This window comes from Crocodylus siamensis, chromosome 2 (assembly GCF_052110815.1).
Source record: "Crocodylus siamensis isolate JL-2025a chromosome 2, ASM5211081v1, whole genome shotgun sequence".
Taxonomy (NCBI): Eukaryota; Metazoa; Chordata; order Crocodylia; family Crocodylidae; genus Crocodylus; species Crocodylus siamensis.
In genome coordinates, this window is record NC_143396.1 from 98,390,050 (window position 1) to 98,409,885 (window position 19,836).

Below are 19,836 nucleotides of genomic sequence, written 5' to 3' on the forward strand. Positions count from 1 at the left end.
ATGCGTTTCTTCTCTGAAAATGATTTAGCAAACAGGTATAAATGATTTTTTTTAAAAACATCTGTACTTGAAATATAGTGAATTTGAATAACTTATCCTGGAAAGTACTGTAGCAGGTCACATTTTAACTTATTGCCTTCATTATAAGGTTGCACCCTCTCTGGCACCTTTAAGAATTTATAGATTTCTGTATGTAATTAAACTCAACTGAAAGGACTGGCATGTTAAAATGATAGTATCTCTTAAGAATAAAAGTGAACTCTTCCTTCATTAAGTTGGTTGGGGTATACAAATTGATTTAAGTACATTTATTAAGTTCAATGCAGCGTCATCAGGAATTACATACACATTTTCATTTAGTCTTTTGGCCAAGTCTGTCTTACTATAAAAGCAACTGGATTTTGAGAGGTAGATTTTTCCATGATGCACTTGTTTATTTCAAATAAGAACAAAACTGGAAAAAAAAAAATCAACATTTGTTTTTGAACAAGGATCACATCTCAGAACTTGGTACAACATTTGATACAGTTCAGTATTTTAACAGTCCTAAGCAGTAACGGGCTGTTTGTTCAGTGTATTCCAGATCTTCATCAGAGTCAAAAAACTAATCTACCAATTGTACTAAATCCTCCCCCACCCCCTCCACCGGTTGGTCCACAACTTCCTGGGGGATCATTATCATCAAATCCATTGGGTCGAAAAGAGCATGAGGCCGAGGCAGCTTGAAGTGCCTGTGTTCGAGCACTAAGTTCTTGTTCCTGAAATTAAAGAATAATAAATCAAAATCGCTAATAAAAAAAATAAAACCAATTATCAGAAAGCTTATTTCTCACATGCCAGAGTACTTTTTTTTTTTTTTTAAACTGTCTCAAATAAGTAATCAATAAGACAAGGAAAAAACCCCAAACAACCAGAAAATAATTAGAAACTTCATATCCCAAACTGATTTGCCATTAAATTGTTACTTTATTTCCAACTTGTGATTATAATAATATTCACAGTTTCTTGCAAATATTAACATTGAAGATGGGTAACAATGTCACGACCTGGACCAGGATAGATAAAAAAAAACAACAATTTTTTAAAATTAAAATCAGATTTATTTTTTTTTTAAATTTAAAATCGTACTTCTAGATTTTCTTTTTTGGTTAAATGCTTTAAAAAAAACCAAAAAAACCCCTACCTATATAAACATAGCTTTAATTTAAGATACGTTAAAGCTCAAAGATATCATCATGGAATACAGACTACAACTTCTAATTACAGCAAAAGTGTTGCTATCCAGCACCCTTCGGGAATGTGGTGTACTGGATAACCAAATGTGCCAGTTACCTGAGAGGCCCGAACAGGCATCTTTGCCTGTTCAGGCCACCACCTCTCCTGCTACGTCCAGTGCATTGCCATCCCTCCTGCCCCATCAATGTGCTGGAGGACAGGGAGAGAGGCTCCCACACAGGTTGCTATGCCCCGGACTGTGGGGGCTCGGCCAAACCAAAAGTGCCTACTGTGGGCACTTCTGGTTTCACTTTTACCTTACAAACTGGTATGCCAGTTCATAGAGTATGCCAGTTTGTAGGGTGCCAGATAACACAGCTGTTACTGTATATACCATTTGAGACAATATATTTATGCAACCTTTTTTAGAAATAGGTCACAACAGGCCCTGGAATATATAAGAGGCCTAATCTTATGGGGTTCTCAGAGGCTCCTTTATAGGTTAGTAAAGATTAAAGAAAACCACTCTACCCAGTGGGACTCAGTGCTCAGTCTAGACTAGCATTAAACATCTTTGTGATGCCTAGTTTCAGTTCTCAAAGTGGACGTGTCTCCAGAAATCACATCCTTGTTAACAGCAGTATATGGAGATGAGAGATAAGAGATCTGATATTACCTACCCATCGGCCCTATTGTGTCTCTGCAAGTTTGTGTACACAGTCAAGCCCTTACCTCTCTCTAAAAGTACAAAGCTCCAAGAATTTAAATGAATAGAGGATTGGAGCTGGAGTAGATTTGGGCAAGTAGGAGTCTGGAGATAAATACAAGGAGGGAGGGGCAGGAGAAACAGAAGAGAAACATTTTGAGCAGAATATTCCAGAAGCCTTGAGGGTTTCTGAGTACAGCTTCTCCACTAATTTGAGATCTAGTGAGGGAATGGTATGGTAGAAGGGAAAAATCTATCATTGACAGAAGGCTTGCCAGGCAATAAAATAGAAAAGAAGTCTAGAAAGAAGTGAAGAAACCCCCAAGCTAAAAACATGTGGCTGTGACACTCATTTGATGTCCTCCTAACGCAGCATGGCAAAAACATCCCCCAAATATCCATGATTAATCTAGTGGAATTGGAGATAGTTCACCTCCCAATGACTTCACAAGTATCTGCCTCAAGTAGCTTTGGTAAATAAAACAACCAAATCATAATTCAGTTTTCTGATGCAGCTGCAAAATTGATCTGAAAAAAAATATCACATTAAATCACTGCTTTAAAATGTACAGTATGTACTTTCTAAAATTGAAACCTCTCTCTAAGCTGTGAATAATATATATTAAGGTTATACAAACAACAAGAATGCACTTTCTGTAGAAAGCTATGGTTAAAATTGAGGCTTCCTTACCAGTGATTTAAAATCAAGTTGATTTGATTTAAATCAAATCCATCCTGACCTGGGCTAATAAACATGAATAAAAGTATCAGTAAACGTGTTGAAATTGTCCGAGTTTCCTAGAACATAGAATTTTTCACAGCAGAAGGAACGAAAACTCTTTCATTTTAGCTGCATCTGACACCTTACTAATTAAACTGGTAACATGCAGGGTTGAGTTGCACCATTAAACTAACCAAATGCTAACTATAACTAGATTCTTCAACTGTTTAACAGGAAGCTTCACAATTGTATTACTATGAAGTGGCACAATTATTAGGTCCCTGGTAGATATTAATATAATCACACAACTGGGAATCAGAGGAATTTTATGGCCCCCCCTCCCGCCCAATCTCATAACCTATCCTACCAGATGTGGATGGCAGAGTACACAATTTTGGGGATCAGGGATAAAATTCCTCAGCTCCCAAAAATTAATTCTCCCTTATGTCTATTCTCTATTCAGATTTTCCTTAGAATTCAAAAAACAAGGAAAGGCCTGTAAGTAAGCAAAATTTATACTGGTTATATATCCCTAGATTAGAGCCCTGAATGGTCCATCTCCTTTCACACAGAAAAAGTAGAATCCAAGAGTAAGATATTAAAAAAAATATATTTTCCAATGACGGGAAATGCCAAATAACATTTAGCTAAAGGTGTATGGTGCCAACTTGCTCCTAACGAGTGGTGGACAGTTACAATTTATTGAATGAGAGACTCTGTGGAAACGGATGGATTTAGAAAAAAAAATAGTTGGAGATGAGAAACAGCAAACCACTTTTTTGTTTAATTCTCCTCCTCCAAAGCAATAGTGTGAAGGAGAAAAAATACCTGCAATGTTATAGATGATGCCTGATGCTTACAGTTCCTTATTGTATGTATACACTAACATCTGAAATGTAATATGTTTGGCACACTGCTGTAAGATACTCATGTAGTCCAAAGTTTTTTCCCCACTAAAAAAACCTAGTGCAACCCAGAGGTCATCTACTAGAACAATTTATTTAGCTTTTTATGCATGTTAATATTCAAGATGTGCATGTAATTTAATAAATTATTCATCATCTTTATACAAATTAAAGTACTGAACATGTCTAGAAAGCATATATCGCTATTAAAAAAAAATCCCTCCTAGGGTCTTCAATAAGAACAGAAAATTATTGTGTGCCTTATGCAGTATTGCCAACTTTCATGGTTTTTGGCACTGTTCCTAAAGTCTATGCTTCGGGAAAATGAAAAAAAAAACCTTAGCTCTTTCATATATAAATATAAATGAAAGAGCTAAGTTTTTCACTTTCCCAAAGTACAGAACACACCCAGAAGTCAGGAGACTTGGCAATACTGCTTCTCCAACATTTGCTTGACATTTGTGTCCTCCTCCTGTCAGGCGAATAGTCTACTATAAAAATATAAGAATGACCAATGTGACAGCAAACACAGCAAGCCATCGAAACCTATACCTCCCACTTGCAATACGAGAATATTGAGACACAAAGTTCATCTCTGTTAAACTCAGTCTCCAGATTTATCAGAAACAAGATTTCTTTACAATACACCATACCCAATTTATTTGTCCCCCCTGTTTAAAGGAACACCCATCCCACAATGTACTCTGGGGCAAAGTGGAACAAAAATGGTGAACAGCTTAATTTCTAAGCAATAAGCCCCCACCATCTTGCTAACATATTCAAGACATGATCTTGAAAATCATTTTCAATCTGAAAAACGTATCATTACAGAGCATTTCCTTTTGCTGAGGAAAGATATGATCTTTATCCTTGATGGGACAATATTAAGAGGCTTGAATTTAAGGAAAGAATACAAAGAAGGATAAACTGCATCTCATAAAAGCTAAAGAAACTTTTTTGAATTATTTTTTTAAACACTTTGTTGGCTGATTTTTCTTTTTAATTAGAGTACTACATTTGCAAGAAAGCTATTAACCTGGATTCCACTTGTGAGCCCAACTAACTTGTAGTATGCAAGTGAGAGAGTTTGTGCGCACGCCATAGCAAATGTAATTTGCTCAGTCTATGGGCAAAATTCATTTGGTTGACTGCCAAAATTTGATTTCTGAATTCATTCATGAACAGCTTTCATTGGAATTCTATAGCACAGCTGAAAGTCTATAGAAAGGAAAAGTTTCTATCATATTTTATGTATTTGTTTTTATCCCTATTATTCTATAGAACTTAATAAAAAAGGTCTTAATAGGTTAATCCTGAAACCCAGAGGCAAGTATACAATGCTGATTTGAGCACTATTCAGCTCAGTAGGGGACCACCTTTTAGGCAGACATGCTACAAATTAGCCCCACACTCTGCTCAAGTACTGCTCCAATCCCCACCTGCCACATGCCATTTCTCCCTGCTTACCAAGCAGAAAGCAAGCACACAAAAGCCATACAGCACGGCCATATTTTAGCCACACAGTTTTGAAAAATAGCAAACCAAGAATCCAACTCAAACCCACAATCCTTTATAGTTTTAAGTTCTGAAAAGCACCTGTAGTGACCATTAAGAGCTCTTCAGAGTGTGTTTTTTATTTTCAGCTTAGGTTAGGAAGACAGGGACATCTCTGATAATTTAACTTACTGCAAGGAAATTAACCAAAATATTACTATACTGTACAGAGAGTCTCCACTTAGCAAGAGGGATTCTCAAATCTTTATAGCATGGATTGTTTTCATACAGATTTACATAGGCAACAGCTTAATATCCTTGCTACACCATGTACTTCAGGGTTTGCCAACTGGTGGTTTGAGGGATGCATGGAATCCCTGAAAGGTTAGCATGCAACCTGCAGGCTCCTGCCTGGCATCCACAAAGTAGCTACAAGTCCCAAGCTGCAAATGCAAAAGGGAGCTCGGCTGCCCACAACACAGGCAGGTGCTGTAAGCATGGCAGGGAGGGAAAAAAAAAAATCAGGCCACTTGTATTGTGGTGAGTAGGGTGGGCTGTGGCAGAGGGAGGGCAGCGTGTAGAGCTGAAGAAAGACTGGGAGGGATAGAGGGCAACAGGCTGCCTGCATTATATGAGCACTAGTGGGGGAGTGGAGCTGGGCAGGCTGGGAGTAGGGTAAACTGGGATGCCTGTATTAAGTGCTCAGCAGGGGAGGAGGTGCATGCCCCATGTCCACAGCCCCTGACCACCCAGAAGTTGGACAACCCTTGTATAGTTAATGAAGTTAGGATTAGTAGCTTCTTGACCGTCAGCTGTTAAATTACTTTAAAAGAAAACCGAGGGATATTTTACCATCCAGCTTTGCACAGAGTACAAGCAATCAAAGGACCAATTCAGTTACCACTACCGTGGAAATTCTATAGGGAGTTGAACACATGAAGTTTTCCTGCAACAGGTTTCATATAACACTGCATATTGAAAATACGATCCAACTTACTGTATAGTTAGTTAAGTTATAACAAATCCTCCTATAGTTATGGAATCTACATTATTCTCAGAAAGTTTAAATACAGTGCACAAGTTGATCCACAGTCCCTTAGAAAGTATCATCTTTCACGCTGTATGTTTTTATCTTACCTGTAAATATAATTTATTGTCTTTTGTAATAGCATCCATAAGTTCTTTCTGAAGAGGAGGGTCTCCATTCACACACAGTCCATTTGCTGAATTGGCACTGAAGCCACCAGAGCTACACTGTTTTTTGTATAACAGCACATAGGCAGTGTCCTTTGGAAATCTACTGGTAATTTTCTGGACTGACTGAAATGAAGTAAATGTCACTCTGCTGTCATTAAATAGAAACCATTCTTTTGACATCTCGTTAGTGTCTGGGTCATTTTCTATAATTGCACTGGGATTCTCCCCTGCCAATAAATTATTGTGAGGAGAAATGAGAGACAGAGTTTTTGATTGATGACACAGTCCTGAACCCGTCACATTTCTAGCATAAGAATAATAATGTCCACTTTCAGAGGATACACCAGAGTGCACTACAACAGAACTCAGTACATAGGGCACCAGTTGTGGGCAGTTCACTTCATCAGCACCAGAAGGCTTCAGTTTTTTAGCAAGGTTTTCTCCAATGTCAGAGAATTCAACATCCTCAGGCCAACCCCCTGACACTGTAGATAAAGGGGATGCAGTTCTTTTGACAGGTAACTCCAAAACAAGTGGCAGAGACACACTGTCCAAGATTTTACGTCTTATGTGACACTTTGGATCATATGAAAATCTCAGGAGTGTAAGAATGAGGTATTCAGGTTCCTCAACGATTTGCATAGTTTTCTCTGCATTCTGTAGAGAGGCACATGTTTCACAATAATACTTGTTTTCCCCATTAAGGATCTCAGGTGCCAGAAAATAATTCAATAAGTCAGTAACTGAGGGAGTACTTTCATTTACTCCTTTCTGAGACACATCTGTATGATCCTTAACTTTGTTCAGAGCACAGTCTATAGTATTCTCCGAGTCTGGCTCAGAAGAAACATCTCCTGGAGTTCCTTCACTCATGACTGCATCAGACCCATCACCTCCTGCTGAAGAATTATCAAGTGCTGGTTCTTCAGCAGCCACAGTACTAACTTGCACCATACAGGCATCTTTCCCTTCACAATGTGTTATGGTTTTCAAGCTAACATTTTCCAAAGAAGTAGGAGGACAAAATGCCAGTGAGAGATCTGTGAAGGCTTCCTCTTTCTGAGAAGTACTTTTGCAGTTCAGACAGCATATAATGGTCTTCAGTTTCCCTCCAAACATTTTCTCAATTAAAGTTCTCTCTTCACCTCCTGTGCAAGGTGCTTCAGTAAACAGCTGTGCTTTGTGGGCAATTTCTTGTGCCAGGGACTCTTCATTCATGCTTTCAGGAAGCTTTGCTGAAGACAAAGCTTTCAAGGTTCTCTCTTCTTCATGCAGTCTGAAAGAAGAAATCCGAAGGCACATTATTTCCTAAAAGAATACTTCTGAAAAATTTCATGCAGCACTTTAAAAAAAAATATGCCACTTAATGGAGAGGTTAGCTTATGAGACATTTAGCCAATTTTTAAGTTAAAAGACAGCATTTTTGTTAAGATTTTCATATGACCTGCATTCAAATTTCAATATCCCAAATGCCATACATAATAAACCACAACTCCAGAGGAGAGAGGGACTTTTATGAAAAACTGGAATTCTAAAGTGTTCAAATTCATAACAGGATTTTTACTGATTACTTCAAGATGCTATCTACTCATGCTCCATCTGAATCATTTATTTAGGATTCAGTAAGAAAGTTAATAAGGTTGCTACATACATAGTGGCTTAAGGAAAACACAGCATTTCCCTCACTACTGTAATGTCAAGAACTCATTCACAAGAATGAAAGTTTCCTGGACAAAGCCTGGGCTGGGACAGGTTTGTCATGAATGATCCTGGCATGAGCAGGGGGCTAGATGAGATGACCTGTAATGTCCCTTCCAGCCCTACTTTTCTATGATCCTAAGTTAGAACAAAACAAGCAAAAGAACAGACATGAAGGCAAGGGTGAGAAGGCTACTTTTTTTTTTTTCCTGATGGGGCTGCATTTTGTAGGGAATTGCTTCAAAAGTGCAAACTGAGACAGATTAAATGTGGCTTAATATTCTTTTCTAGATATCAGTTTAGGTACATGCTCAGCTGTAAGCATAGGAATAGTCCCACTGAAATTACTGGTAATAAGACCACTCATGTAAGTCTAAAAGGGGCAATTACTAACCATCAGCAGCAATGTGGTAACTGTTCCCATACCCACTCCCACCCTGCAGTAAGCAAAAGCTAAAAAAATCAAGACAGCTTACACCCACTGAAACAGGACTAAATTACCACCTATTATTTTACACTAACCACAAGGCATGGACACTTCCCACAGAGCAAGCAACGTATGAGAAACCCCCTCCTTTAATTCCTGGCTGCAATTTGTTCAATTTGCTAATGAAGGTAGTTTTCATTATCCACTTTAATGCTATAGTAAGACTAGCGAACTTAGTCACGATTCAAATATATCTAATTATTACAGCAATATGTCACAGAGGTAGGACAGATAACCAGATTTTACAGTGCGTACAGAGGCAGAAGCAGAAGCGATTCATAGAACATGCAAGAAGTGGCAGTGTCAGGAATAAGACAGGAAAGTCCCAACTGTAACCGGTAGAGATTTGCTCTTAAATAAAACTATGAATTATACAAGTCTGAAGATTTATCACTTCTTCTTCTTTTTGCAATACCCATACCTGTCTAGCAGAAACCGGAGATATTCAGAGCAGTCCTGCTGGGATCTAGGAGTAAACCAGGGTGGCCTGGAGGCCTCAAAGAAAATCCGAGGAGCATATGCCTCCCTCTATCAGATGGAATGAGGAAGAAGCTATTTATACAAAGTATTATTCAATAACTTAGTTAAACTACAATACTGACAGCTGAAGTCTGAACTGCTCTTCTAAAAGAAGTGTTGAATACTTTCCATTAAATATATCATCTCCCTAAAAGTATTTTTCTATTATGGGGGAAAAAGGCATGCATATTGCATGCTTTATTAACTGTATCTAGTGCAAAAAAATAAAAATAAAATAAGCAGATGCCGTGTAAACTACAACTATTCTACTGCTTGGATTCAGCATTTCTATTAGCTTGCTGACAAGTACAAACTGAAGAGATTGTGAGCATTAGTCCTTATCACCGGCTACGACAATTTTAACTACATTTACAGTACATGTTACACACACTCCTGGACAAGACTGCTTTCTCTTTTTCAGAGTGACACTAGCATTCTGCTAATACTGCACACTTTAAAATGATTCCACTCTTTAAAACTATGCTCATCTGCAGAAAATAAATTTTGCATGTCTTATTACTCTGTTAGGAAAATCATTTCATGCCTCAAAACCCCATAAAAAGTTCTACTGAAATTCAGTTTTAAGAGAGGATTTGAAATGAAAAGGCCACACAAACGAAACTACTGCAGTCTTAGTGTTTAACCTATTAGATTTATTTTTAGGGTTCACCAGCTGTACCTTTCACCCACTTACAAAAACCAGTTTGTCCCCATGTTACAGGGGTGCAGGTAGTAGCGGTTTGTCACCATGAAATTTCACCTGATTTGGGAACACATACACCAGTTTTCCTTGAACTTATCAATACTTTATTTGTTTGGTGGTACCAGGTACTAAGTAATTGAAATAATTCACACATATTCTTCTAGCAATATCAGTTACATTTGCAAAACACATCTTGATCACATCTAGTATGACTAATATGCCTGCACCATCATGACCAGTCTCGAGTTTTGCCCTTTTGGTTAGACTTGAGGGGAAAAAAAAAAAGATGAAAGTGATTGAACACATACCTGCGTATGAGCCAAAAATGCAAAAAGATGTTGTAGCTTTCTCATTAGGGAATTGCACCCATTTAGATTTAAAGATAATACATGTCTTCTGAAACTGAAAAGTAAAAAGACAGGAATTTGTTTCTCCATCTACAATGTATCAACCCTGCAAAGAAAACGTATTTATTTTGACAGAAGACAAAACATTTAGTACATGCTTATATGTTCAGTGACTGCTTTTGTATTATAGAAAAGCTTAGAAACCTTTTTCATACATTGGAAAAAGAATATTCTAGAACAAGAACCAATTTATTGCAAAAAGCTCTTCCAAGGCAGATTACAGGAGCATAGCAACAGCAAAAAGTATTTATAGTGAGTCTAAAAATTTAATATAGCAACAGAATTAGCACTGGGGAATAAAAACTTGTTTTGGGCTGGGAATGAGAGTGCAATATTGCAACTGTAAGCCAATTTCAGACACTGAGAAAACTGACAGTAATCACCTACATGATTACTCAAGAAGGTACACCACTACAATTTGACCCATATACATTTTATATTCATTTGACAGAAATGACTGAAATTTCTTTTATGACACCGCAGTCTTAGATTTTAAAGTGCACTTTCCTACATGTTCTGATTTAACAAATGATTACGGAGGGAAAAAAGGGAACATTGACACAGTTCCAATATGAAACTAAGAGCTAAAGTACTTCACAAAAGAAATAACTGGTTTGTGAAGAAAGTTTATTAAACATTTTGACATAAGTTTTTAAAACTTACTCTGTGGCCATAAAAAGTGCCTGAATAACGCTGTTCATATAACATGTGTTCCCGAGATTGATAAGACCAGTTTTCCCAGTTTCAGATTTTCCAGAAAGTCTAGATAAACAAGATGGCAAGGAATTGGATTGAGAAGTCCAGGCACTTTGACTAAGAGTCAACTTAATCTTGTCTTCACTGGGCTTGGGCAGATCCTACAGGAGAGAAACATTTTTAAAACCCTTAACAACATGCTTCTGTATCTGTGTTCACAACATGCAATTTAGCCAACAAATGCCTTTTATGTCTTCCATTTCCCTACTATCTTCCACTCTCCAACTCTCACCCCCTGCTAGCCTAGAAGATATGCTACAGTTGTCTTTGAAATTACTGGTAGGGCTATTGTTTGGCCAGCCATCAAAGGCTCATACTGTGCGTCTTGGCCAACCAACTTCTCCTCAAGGCTGATTCTATCAACTCTGATGCTATTGCAGGACCAGAGGTCACCTTTGATGGACAAGTTCCTGCAATCTCTTTATCAATGAAAAACTCTCACATAAGTTGTATATGTTAAAAGCTGAACCAAGGATACCGTGTTCTTCTTGCAGACTTCTGTTCCATTAAGTCAGACTGCAGGAGTGAAAAGAAATCAGACTAAAACCACTCAGAGCTGAGGCTAGATTTCCATCTTAACACACAAATTTATCCATCAGTACTTCACTGCAATACTTCTGATAAGTTTAAGAGTGGCTTTGGCAAGTAGTATGGGTAACAAGCAGGAGGAACTCACCCTCCTACTGGCTAACACCAGCCCGGACATAGTGGGGATTACAGAAACGTGGTGGGACTCAACACATGATTGGGTGGTGAATGTCAAGGGCTATAGGCTGTACAGGAGGGACAGGATAGGAAAGAGAGGTGGGGGCGTGGCTCTCTGTATTAAGGAGGAATACACATCCTCATCAATTAGTAAGGAGTCAGGGGAGGGGCACTCTGAAGTGCTTTGGGTTAGGGTACAAGGCAGTCAAGGGGAAAGAGACTTAACAGTGGGAATCTACTACAGACCTCCCAACTAGGGAGAGGAGCTTGACCAGGATTTCTTGGGTCAGCTCACAGAGGTAGTGAAGGCTAAGGATGTGGTAGTCATGGGGGGACTTGAACTTCCCGGACATCTGCTGGGAAGAGCAGTCAGCCAGGTCAGATCGTTCACGTAGATTCTTAGAGTGCAGGACCTCCATCTAACCCAGGAGGTGCACAGCCCCACCAGGGGGGATGCCTTGTTGGACCTAGTGCTGGCCACAGGTGATGACCTGGCAAGAGGGCTGCGGGTGCTCGACCACCTGGGCGACAGCAATCATTGCCTGCTGGAATTCACCATCCAGCGCAAAGTGGCAAAGGCAAGCAGTAAGGCAGTGGCCCTAGATTTTAAGAGGGCAAACTTCAACGAGCTAAGGAGGATAGCTGGAGAAGTGCCGAGATCCCAGAGGGGAGGGGAGCCAGGTGTCCAAGGTGAGTGGTCGCTCCTTAAGGAGACAATCCTCCAAGCCCAAAGGAAGGTAATCCCGACGAGGATCAAAGGAAGCAGGAGAGCACACAAGCCTCCATGGCTCACCAAAAGCATCCGGGAAGGTCTCCTTGCTAAAAAGGAGGCTTACACCCAATGGAAAGAAGGGGTCATCACTAGGGAGGGCTATTCTGTAGTTGCTCGGGGATGTAGGGGGGTAGTTAGGAAGGCCAAGGCAGAGATGGAACTGGGACTAGCTTCCCAGATTACGGATAATAAGAAGTCCTTTTTTAAATACACAGGAGGTAAAAAGAAGGTCCCGGGTAATGTGGGGCCCTTGCAGGACAACATGGGTAACTTGGTCGTCACACCAGATGACAAAGCTAACATGTTTAACGATTTCTTTGCCTCCGTCTTCCTAAGTAGGGACCAGGACAGCCACCTCCCTGTTGGGCCCCCCTCGGACCCCGGGGGAGGCACACCTGGGCCACGGGTTAGCGAGGATTTAGTTAGGGAGCTTCTGGAGGGGCTGGACGTTTTCAAGTCAGCCGGGTGGATGATCTCCACCCTAGAGTTCTAAAGGAACTGGCCCAGATCGTTGCAAGTCCCCTGGCACGGCTTTATGAGCACTCGTGGTGCTCTGGAGAGGTACCAGAGGACTGGAAGAGGGCCAACGTGGTTCCCATCTTCAAAAAAGGCAGGAGGGATGACCCGGGAAACTATAGGCCAGTTAGTCTTACCTCTATCCTAGGCAAGCTGTCCGAGAAAATTATTCTGGCACACATCCAGGAGGGGCCAGCAGGGGACTACATGCTTAGGGGCAACCAGCACGGGTTCATCAGTGGCAGGTCCTGTCAGACCAACCTGGTGGCCTTTTACAATCAGATCACCAGATCATTAGATGCAGGAGTAGCAGTGGATTTCCAGAAGGCTTTCGACACTGTCTCTCACCCCATTCTCATTAAGAAACTGGGGGGGGCCGTGGTGTAGACACCCACACAGTCAAATGGGTCGCCAACTGGCTGGAGGGCCGCACCCAGAGGGTGGTAGTGGATGGGTCCTCCTCAACCTGGAAGGACGTGGGCAGTGGGGTTCCGCAGGGCTCGGTCCTCGGGCCTGCACTGTTCAACATCTTCATCAGTGATTTGGACAAGGGGTTAAAAAGCACCCTGTTCAAATTTGCTGATGACACTAAGATGTGGGGGGACGTGGGCACACTAGAAGGAAGCAACAGGATACAATCAGACCTAGACCGGTTACAAGGATGGGCAGATGAGAATAGGATGGGTTTCAACACAGACAAGTGCAAGGTGATGCACTGGGGAGGAACAATCAGCACCATACCTACAGGTTAGGGAACTCCCCTCTTGTCAGCACGGAAGCTGAAAAGGATCTTGGAGTCATCACTGACTCCAAGATGAACATGGGCCGGCAGTGTGGGGAGGCAGTTAGGAAGGCCAACCATGCATCCACAGATGCATTTCAAGTAGGTCAAAAGAGGTGATCCTCCTCCTCTATGCGGCACTGGTCAGGCTGCAGTTGGAGTACCACGTCCAGTTCTGGACGCCGCACTTCAAGAGGGATGTGGACAGCATGGAGAGGGTCCAGAGGAGGGCCACTCACATGATCATGGGACAGCAGGGCAGGCCCTATGAGGACAGGCTACGGGACCTGAACCTGTTCAGCCTCCACGAGAGAAGGCTGAGGGGGGATCTTGTGGCCTGTTATAAACTAGTCAGGGGGGATCAGCAGGCATTGGGGGAGTCACTGTTCCCCTGAGCACTGCCAGGAGTGACCAGGAATAACGGTCACAAGCTGGCAGAGGGTAGGTTTAGGTTACATCAGGAGGCGCTATTTCACAGTCAGGGCGGCTAGGGCCTAGAACCTACTTCCAAGGGATGTGGTGCAGGCTCCTACCCGGGGGTTTTTAAGAAGAGGTTAGATGAACACCTTGTTGGGGTCGTTTGACCCCAGTACTCTTTTCTGCCATGGCAGGGGGTCGGACTAGATGATCTGTTCAGGTCCCTTCTGACCCTAGAAACTATGAAACTATGAAGTATATTATTACTTGACAGTAATGTGTTAAAAGCATACAGTATTGTAAGCTGAATGAAGCCATGAAGACTGATTTTTCCTATAGATTTAAATGTGCATTTTTCTTTTTTGCTATTGACAAGGTTGGTCAATGTGCATTCTTTTGTTACCCAATGATTAGCCTTAGAAGTAAGGTACATACAATTCTTGTAATCAGCATGACATAACAGAAGCCCACCTACCCACAACATATTTTGTGACCCCTTCTACTTCGGCAGTTAGTAGTTTCTTTTTCTTCAGCCAGGTCACTTGACTTATTAGGACCTATTTTACATTTTAACTTATATCCCTGTACCATACTCCTAGTGTTCTGCATTCCTAGTTTTTACTGATTTTCATTGATACATTCCCTGATTGTTTTTTTTAAGTCATTCAGTTTTTACTGATTTACACCAGTTTTTCAGTTCATGGTGGCCATGCAGGGGGCCAGGGGAGGGTGACTGGAGCTGCTGCTTGGGGGCCCAGGGCTCCCAGCTCTGACCCTAGGCAGGGTGGGCTGGGCCATGAGAATCACTCCTGGGGCAGGAGAGAGTGACCTGCACCCTGGCAGCTCTGGCTTCATCCCTGCCCCAGACATTGGGAGCTGCGAGCCCCGCCAAGGGCAGGAGTGGTGGAAAGAGGGGTGTGGGGAGGGCCAGCAAGAGAGCCTGGGCCCACTCCCTGTGGTGGGTGCTGTACCCAGCTGCTCCGCATAGGCCCATGGGGCTGGAGTTGCTGCCTGGGACCATCGGATTCCTGGCTCTGACCCTGCACAGGGTGAGAGGTGTTGGTGCCAGGGTTGCCCCCCCCACCCAAACACCAGGGCAGCCCGGCAGCAGGGGGGAGGGGCACGAACGCAGCCAGACAAGAAAGGCAGGGCATGGCACCATGTGCCTTCTGCTGCTGATCCAGGGGCATGCATCCCCTGGGAAGAGCCCAGCACAGGACCCTTGGCCTGAGGCCCTACCAGGGGGACACAAAGCAAAAAGAGCTGCACCCCTACCCCCTGCATCCACTGACATCTCCCCCAACTCTGCTCCCTGCAGCAGCCCTGGGAATGGCCAATGGGTCGTGCTGCACCCCTCCCAGACCCCTTCCTTTGTCCCAGCCTTACTCCCTCCTTCCCCGCCAATTTTTCCGATTTAAAGTGATTTCCCCCCCGCCTTTTCTTCCTTTTATCCTGCTTTCATCTTGGTTTTTATTTCAAAGATAAACCCCAAAAAATTCCTGGATTTTTTATTTTTGTTTTTTAAATTAAAAAAAGTGAGAATGCAGAACACTACATACTCCCGTCCAAGAGCATTCTATATCATTCTCAGGACTCTAGCAGTCTCAAGTCATTAGAAATACAAAAGGGAATAACCAAGTAAAAAACTGGATTAATGACAATATTGCACCCAATTGGAAAGCATACAGAACTACCAAAGACATTCATTTCACTCAATGAAAAAAGCCTGCTCATGTTGTAGCACAACACAAAACAAGTAGTAAATAAATATGAGCAGACTGAAGCTCAACGTAAAAATAGTGCAAGCCCTATAGTAGAAGGCAAGTGAAATAGTGTCAACCCCTCCATTCAGATTGTGGCATACCGTTAACAATAAAACTTTAAAATAGTTATTGCTTATTTAAATTCCCCAGATCCCTTCAAACCAAGATGAGAACAATACATCCCCATATGTCACCTCATGAAAACTCCCAAGCATTCATGATTTTAACAGCAAAACATGCTCTTGTATAATAACATTTCCAGAGTATAACATCTTAAAGTAAATGCATGCTGTTGGGAAATATTCAAGACCAGTTTGCTGGCTTAAGTTTAAATCTCAAAGCCATTCTTTCTATCAAAAGCTCCTTAAATAGTACAGTGGTCCTGAAAATCCCGGTCACTGTACAAATTACAAACTTATACAAGTTACATTTTTCATGTGATCAGGGAACCCCTGAAAGTGCTCTACACTACAGCCTTGCCATAATACATGTTCACAGCTGCAGAGTGCTTTTAAAATGGCCAATCACACACACACAAAAATAACCCTGGTCAAATGAAGTAATAAATGGAGGTACTCTAAAAGCAGAATACTTTAGGGAACTTGTGATCCCCCCCCATGGTTAATTTTTCCTGCTTTATGAAGCTGTAAGTGGGGGAAGGGGAGAGAGCAGCCAGCATGGAGCGGCCAACTGCTTTGCCTAGCCAGAGCTGGGCAGTGGGATAGAACTGAGCCCCCTCCCCCTCACCTCATGGGTCCCTCGCAGCAACCCTGGCTAGGGTATTGGGGGGAGCCAGGCCTGGGCCACAAGGCAAGGAGGCTCTGTTCCACCCCCACACCTGCTCTGGCCAGGCAAAGCAGCCAGCACTTCCATGTTGGCTGCTCCCTCCTCCACTAACAGCCCCAGAGCTGGGTGGCTTGGGGAGGAGTGGGGGCATAGTTCAGCAGCCTCCTTGGAGGCTACTGGAGTGCCCCTGCCTGCTGGCCAGGGCTGGTGCAGAGGCTCCAGCACCCCCGTTCCCCCTCTGCCCAACAGGCAAACATCTGTTGGTTCAGGAGGCAGGGGCAGGGAGGCTCTAACTCATGGCGGTTTATGTAAAGTACCATGAGTTAAAGTAGGATGCTACACATCTGTAGGCACCTTGGGAAAGGCATCAAGTAAATTTTTGAGAAATCCCTCCTTTCTAGAGAGTCATAACAAGCAGTGTAAACAGAGTGGTGAAAAAGCATGAACAGATGAGAAAAAAGATGCAACAGAAGCTAAAGCAAAATCAATTTATACTATAAAAATAAAACAGAGGCTGAAGACAGTTGTTCAGGGGTGACCAAGGCATGACTTCTATAAGTAGCATAGGCAGAATCTGTATGTAGCATGTGCCAAGTAGGACAGAGGCCAGACAGCAGAGCAGCAGATCAGGTAGGGGAAAGGGCTTAATTTGTGGCACTCCTGCCAAAATGTTTTGGCTCCTACTGCACTACAGTGAGACATTCCTTTCCCCCCCACCAGACCTTTACAGTAGGACCACAATTTAAAAGTCTATACTGCATGATACTTGAGGTTATTTTCCCTGAGGACTGCAAGTATGAATCTATAAGTACCATCTATAGATCTGATCTATGCTAATGATTAAGAGGTTCGTTTGTTTTTTTTTAGCAGGGCTCTACCAGCAAAAAAGTAGCCTTTCCAAATTACAGGTTTCATTACACAGAGAAAGCACTCATTGGTATTCATATTATACCTTTATAGCCTCCAGAATAGGTTCGTAGAGTTCTGGAAATCCTGAATAATGATACATCATACAGTGTATCAGCTCAGCCAGTTGCATCAAGAAAGCTGTACTGGAAGGCAGACCATCTCTCTTAAAGGAGTTAACTAAATTGACTACATGGGGAACAACCTATGCAAAAAATAAATAATGATGATAATAAAGTCAAAGCAAAACACATCTCCTTTAGAGAGTATTTTTTTCTATTTAATGCAAATTTGAGGTCCTCTGTAAAAGTATGTTAGAAATCATTAGAAAGTTTTCATCAGAAAAATACGCATTATTCATCACTACCCCATCTAGAATTTTCTAACAACACCACTCAATATTCTTTCCCCTCCCCCCAATATCTTCTTCAAGTTCTGAAGTTTTAACTCAGTATCTAAATTAAGTTTCTAAATAGATAAGAGTAGACAAGAGTTCAGATGCACATTTTCTTGAAAGAATAGTCAATGTTTTGCTTATAAGCAGGGATCCAGGGTTTCCATTTCCCACAGAAAAAAGTTGATTTTCTTCTTTAAAGTGCTAGGAGCACTGCACTGCCATAGCCACTTAGGTGAGGTGCTGCAGAGTTGCGCTTGCCCATCGCTGCAGGGGGGAAGGGACACTTTACCTTGGCGGTATGGAGCTCCCAGTGGCGGTAGCAGCACAGAGCCTTCCCACGCTAGGTCCTGCCTACTGGGCTGCGGAAGCAGCTCCTGACCAGTGCCAGTCCACCATGCTGTAGCCCCACGCCCTGCTGTGGACACAAATCGGGGGGGACCACACATGGTCCCCCACTGTGTTGCCAATGACACTGTCTGTGCCCAACCATACCCACCCCCTTCCCCACACACTGGGGGCTGCAGGTCAGGAGTGAGGGACACACCAACAAGGATGCCGGGTGGGGGCTGTGGATTGGGATCAAGTAGCAACAGGATGAGCAGGTACAGGGCACTGGCATATCAGGGCTACTCAGCATCAAGCAGCAGTGGGGGAGGGTGGGGAGAGAAAGAGGCAGCCACAGCTGGACCTGCATCCTGGTGAATGAAGGAGGCAATGGGAGCTCTGATTTTCCATGAGAAAAAAAACAAATGCCAAAATATATAAATATTCAGAATGTATTTTATAATAATGATTGAAGTATTGGTATGTTTATAATTTAACGGAATTTGGAAGTCTATCAATAAGACATTGTGTTCAACATATGTATGTACTACGTATGGTGGTAGCATTTCAGTTTAATTGCAGAAAAATACAGATTGGGGGTTAAATCAAATAATTTGGTGGGGGGGGGTTAATCTGAGAAAGCCAGGATCCCTGTTTATAAGCCACCATTAGTGATTTAGTACCCATTGTTATTTCTCACACATCTTTTAAAATACAGAATAATGTGTTTTATATATAATATACCAATTCACCTCCTTTATATTTTAAGCTTTATTCCTACTTTTTTTTTTTTTTTTTTTTTTTTTATAAATAGGGTTGATGTAGCTTACCATCTCCGCCTACTGAAAGTGATATGGCTCAATAAATCAACAGGTTAATTTACACAGAAAAGTATGAAACTTCAGAACTGGCCCAGAATAAATTTCTGGTTTTTACAACTGTAAACAATGATCTTAGCGCACTGTAAAAAATATATATGTTTCCTCATTACTGATCTGTAGAATACACAATATCCTCAGTAATACAATTATTAGGCTATATACATCTCTCTCCACACTTGTTTTTGATAATATTGGTAAAAGGAGTTCATCTTCATACAATACTGAACTAAATATAGTGACTTAGTTCAGAAATGTGTGTGCAATTCCAGGTTATCTAAACTGTTAAAAAAATGTTAAGTTAATAAAATTGTTCTGTAGTAAGAATAAATGCACAAGAAAGCAGTAATCAATCTCCCCCACCCCCCAAAAAAACCCCAAAAACCCAACATGGAGGGAATCTACAATGATTGCAGCAGAGTTACTGGTCCAATTTAGTGAACCACCTCCAAAAGAATGTAGATACATGCATTAAAAAAAAATAAAAAGGGTGCTCAATCTCCTGCCCATGGGCCAGGAAATCTAGCAGTGGGTGAACAGCAGCACTGCAAATCTCTGAACTCATGAGAGGCGCCAGGCTCTGTATCCCAGATTTGGTGCCCAATCCCAGTGTGCAGAGCTGAGCAGGGGTGGCCCTGGGCCCCATATCCAATCTCTGCGTGGCAGGGCAAAGAGGAGGCAGCTCTGGACCCCTGAGACCAAATCCTGGCACACAGGGGGTAGAAGAGTGGCAGCAGGCCACTGGGACCCAATCCCAGTGCACAAGGGGTGATCCTGGGCCCC

At 41.9% G+C, this 19,836-nt stretch overlaps 1 protein-coding gene across 4 annotated transcripts in view; it reads right to left on the reverse strand.

Annotated features, from left to right (window-relative positions):
- Positions 1–409: 409 nt before the first annotated feature.
- The window catches only part of USP38 (ubiquitin specific peptidase 38), a 33,243-nt gene continuing 13,816 nt past the window's right edge, over positions 410–19,836 (reverse strand). For 2 of the 4 annotated variants that reach the window (XM_090036472.1, XM_090036471.1), the window contains 6 exons: positions 17,501–17,659; positions 10,716–10,909; positions 9,954–10,047; positions 8,845–8,951; positions 6,179–7,514; positions 410–758 (listed from right to left, as the gene is read on the reverse strand). In XM_090036472.1, the coding sequence (XP_089892598.1) occupies positions 597–758; positions 6,179–7,514; positions 8,845–8,951; positions 9,954–10,047; positions 10,716–10,909; positions 17,501–17,659 (2,052 nt within the window). In that variant the 3' untranslated portion in view covers positions 410–596. The remainder of the gene's footprint in view (positions 759–6,178; positions 7,515–8,844; positions 8,952–9,953; positions 10,048–10,715; positions 10,910–17,500; positions 17,660–19,836) is intronic. The other 2 variants (XM_090036474.1, XM_090036473.1) reach the window with 1 other exon arrangement.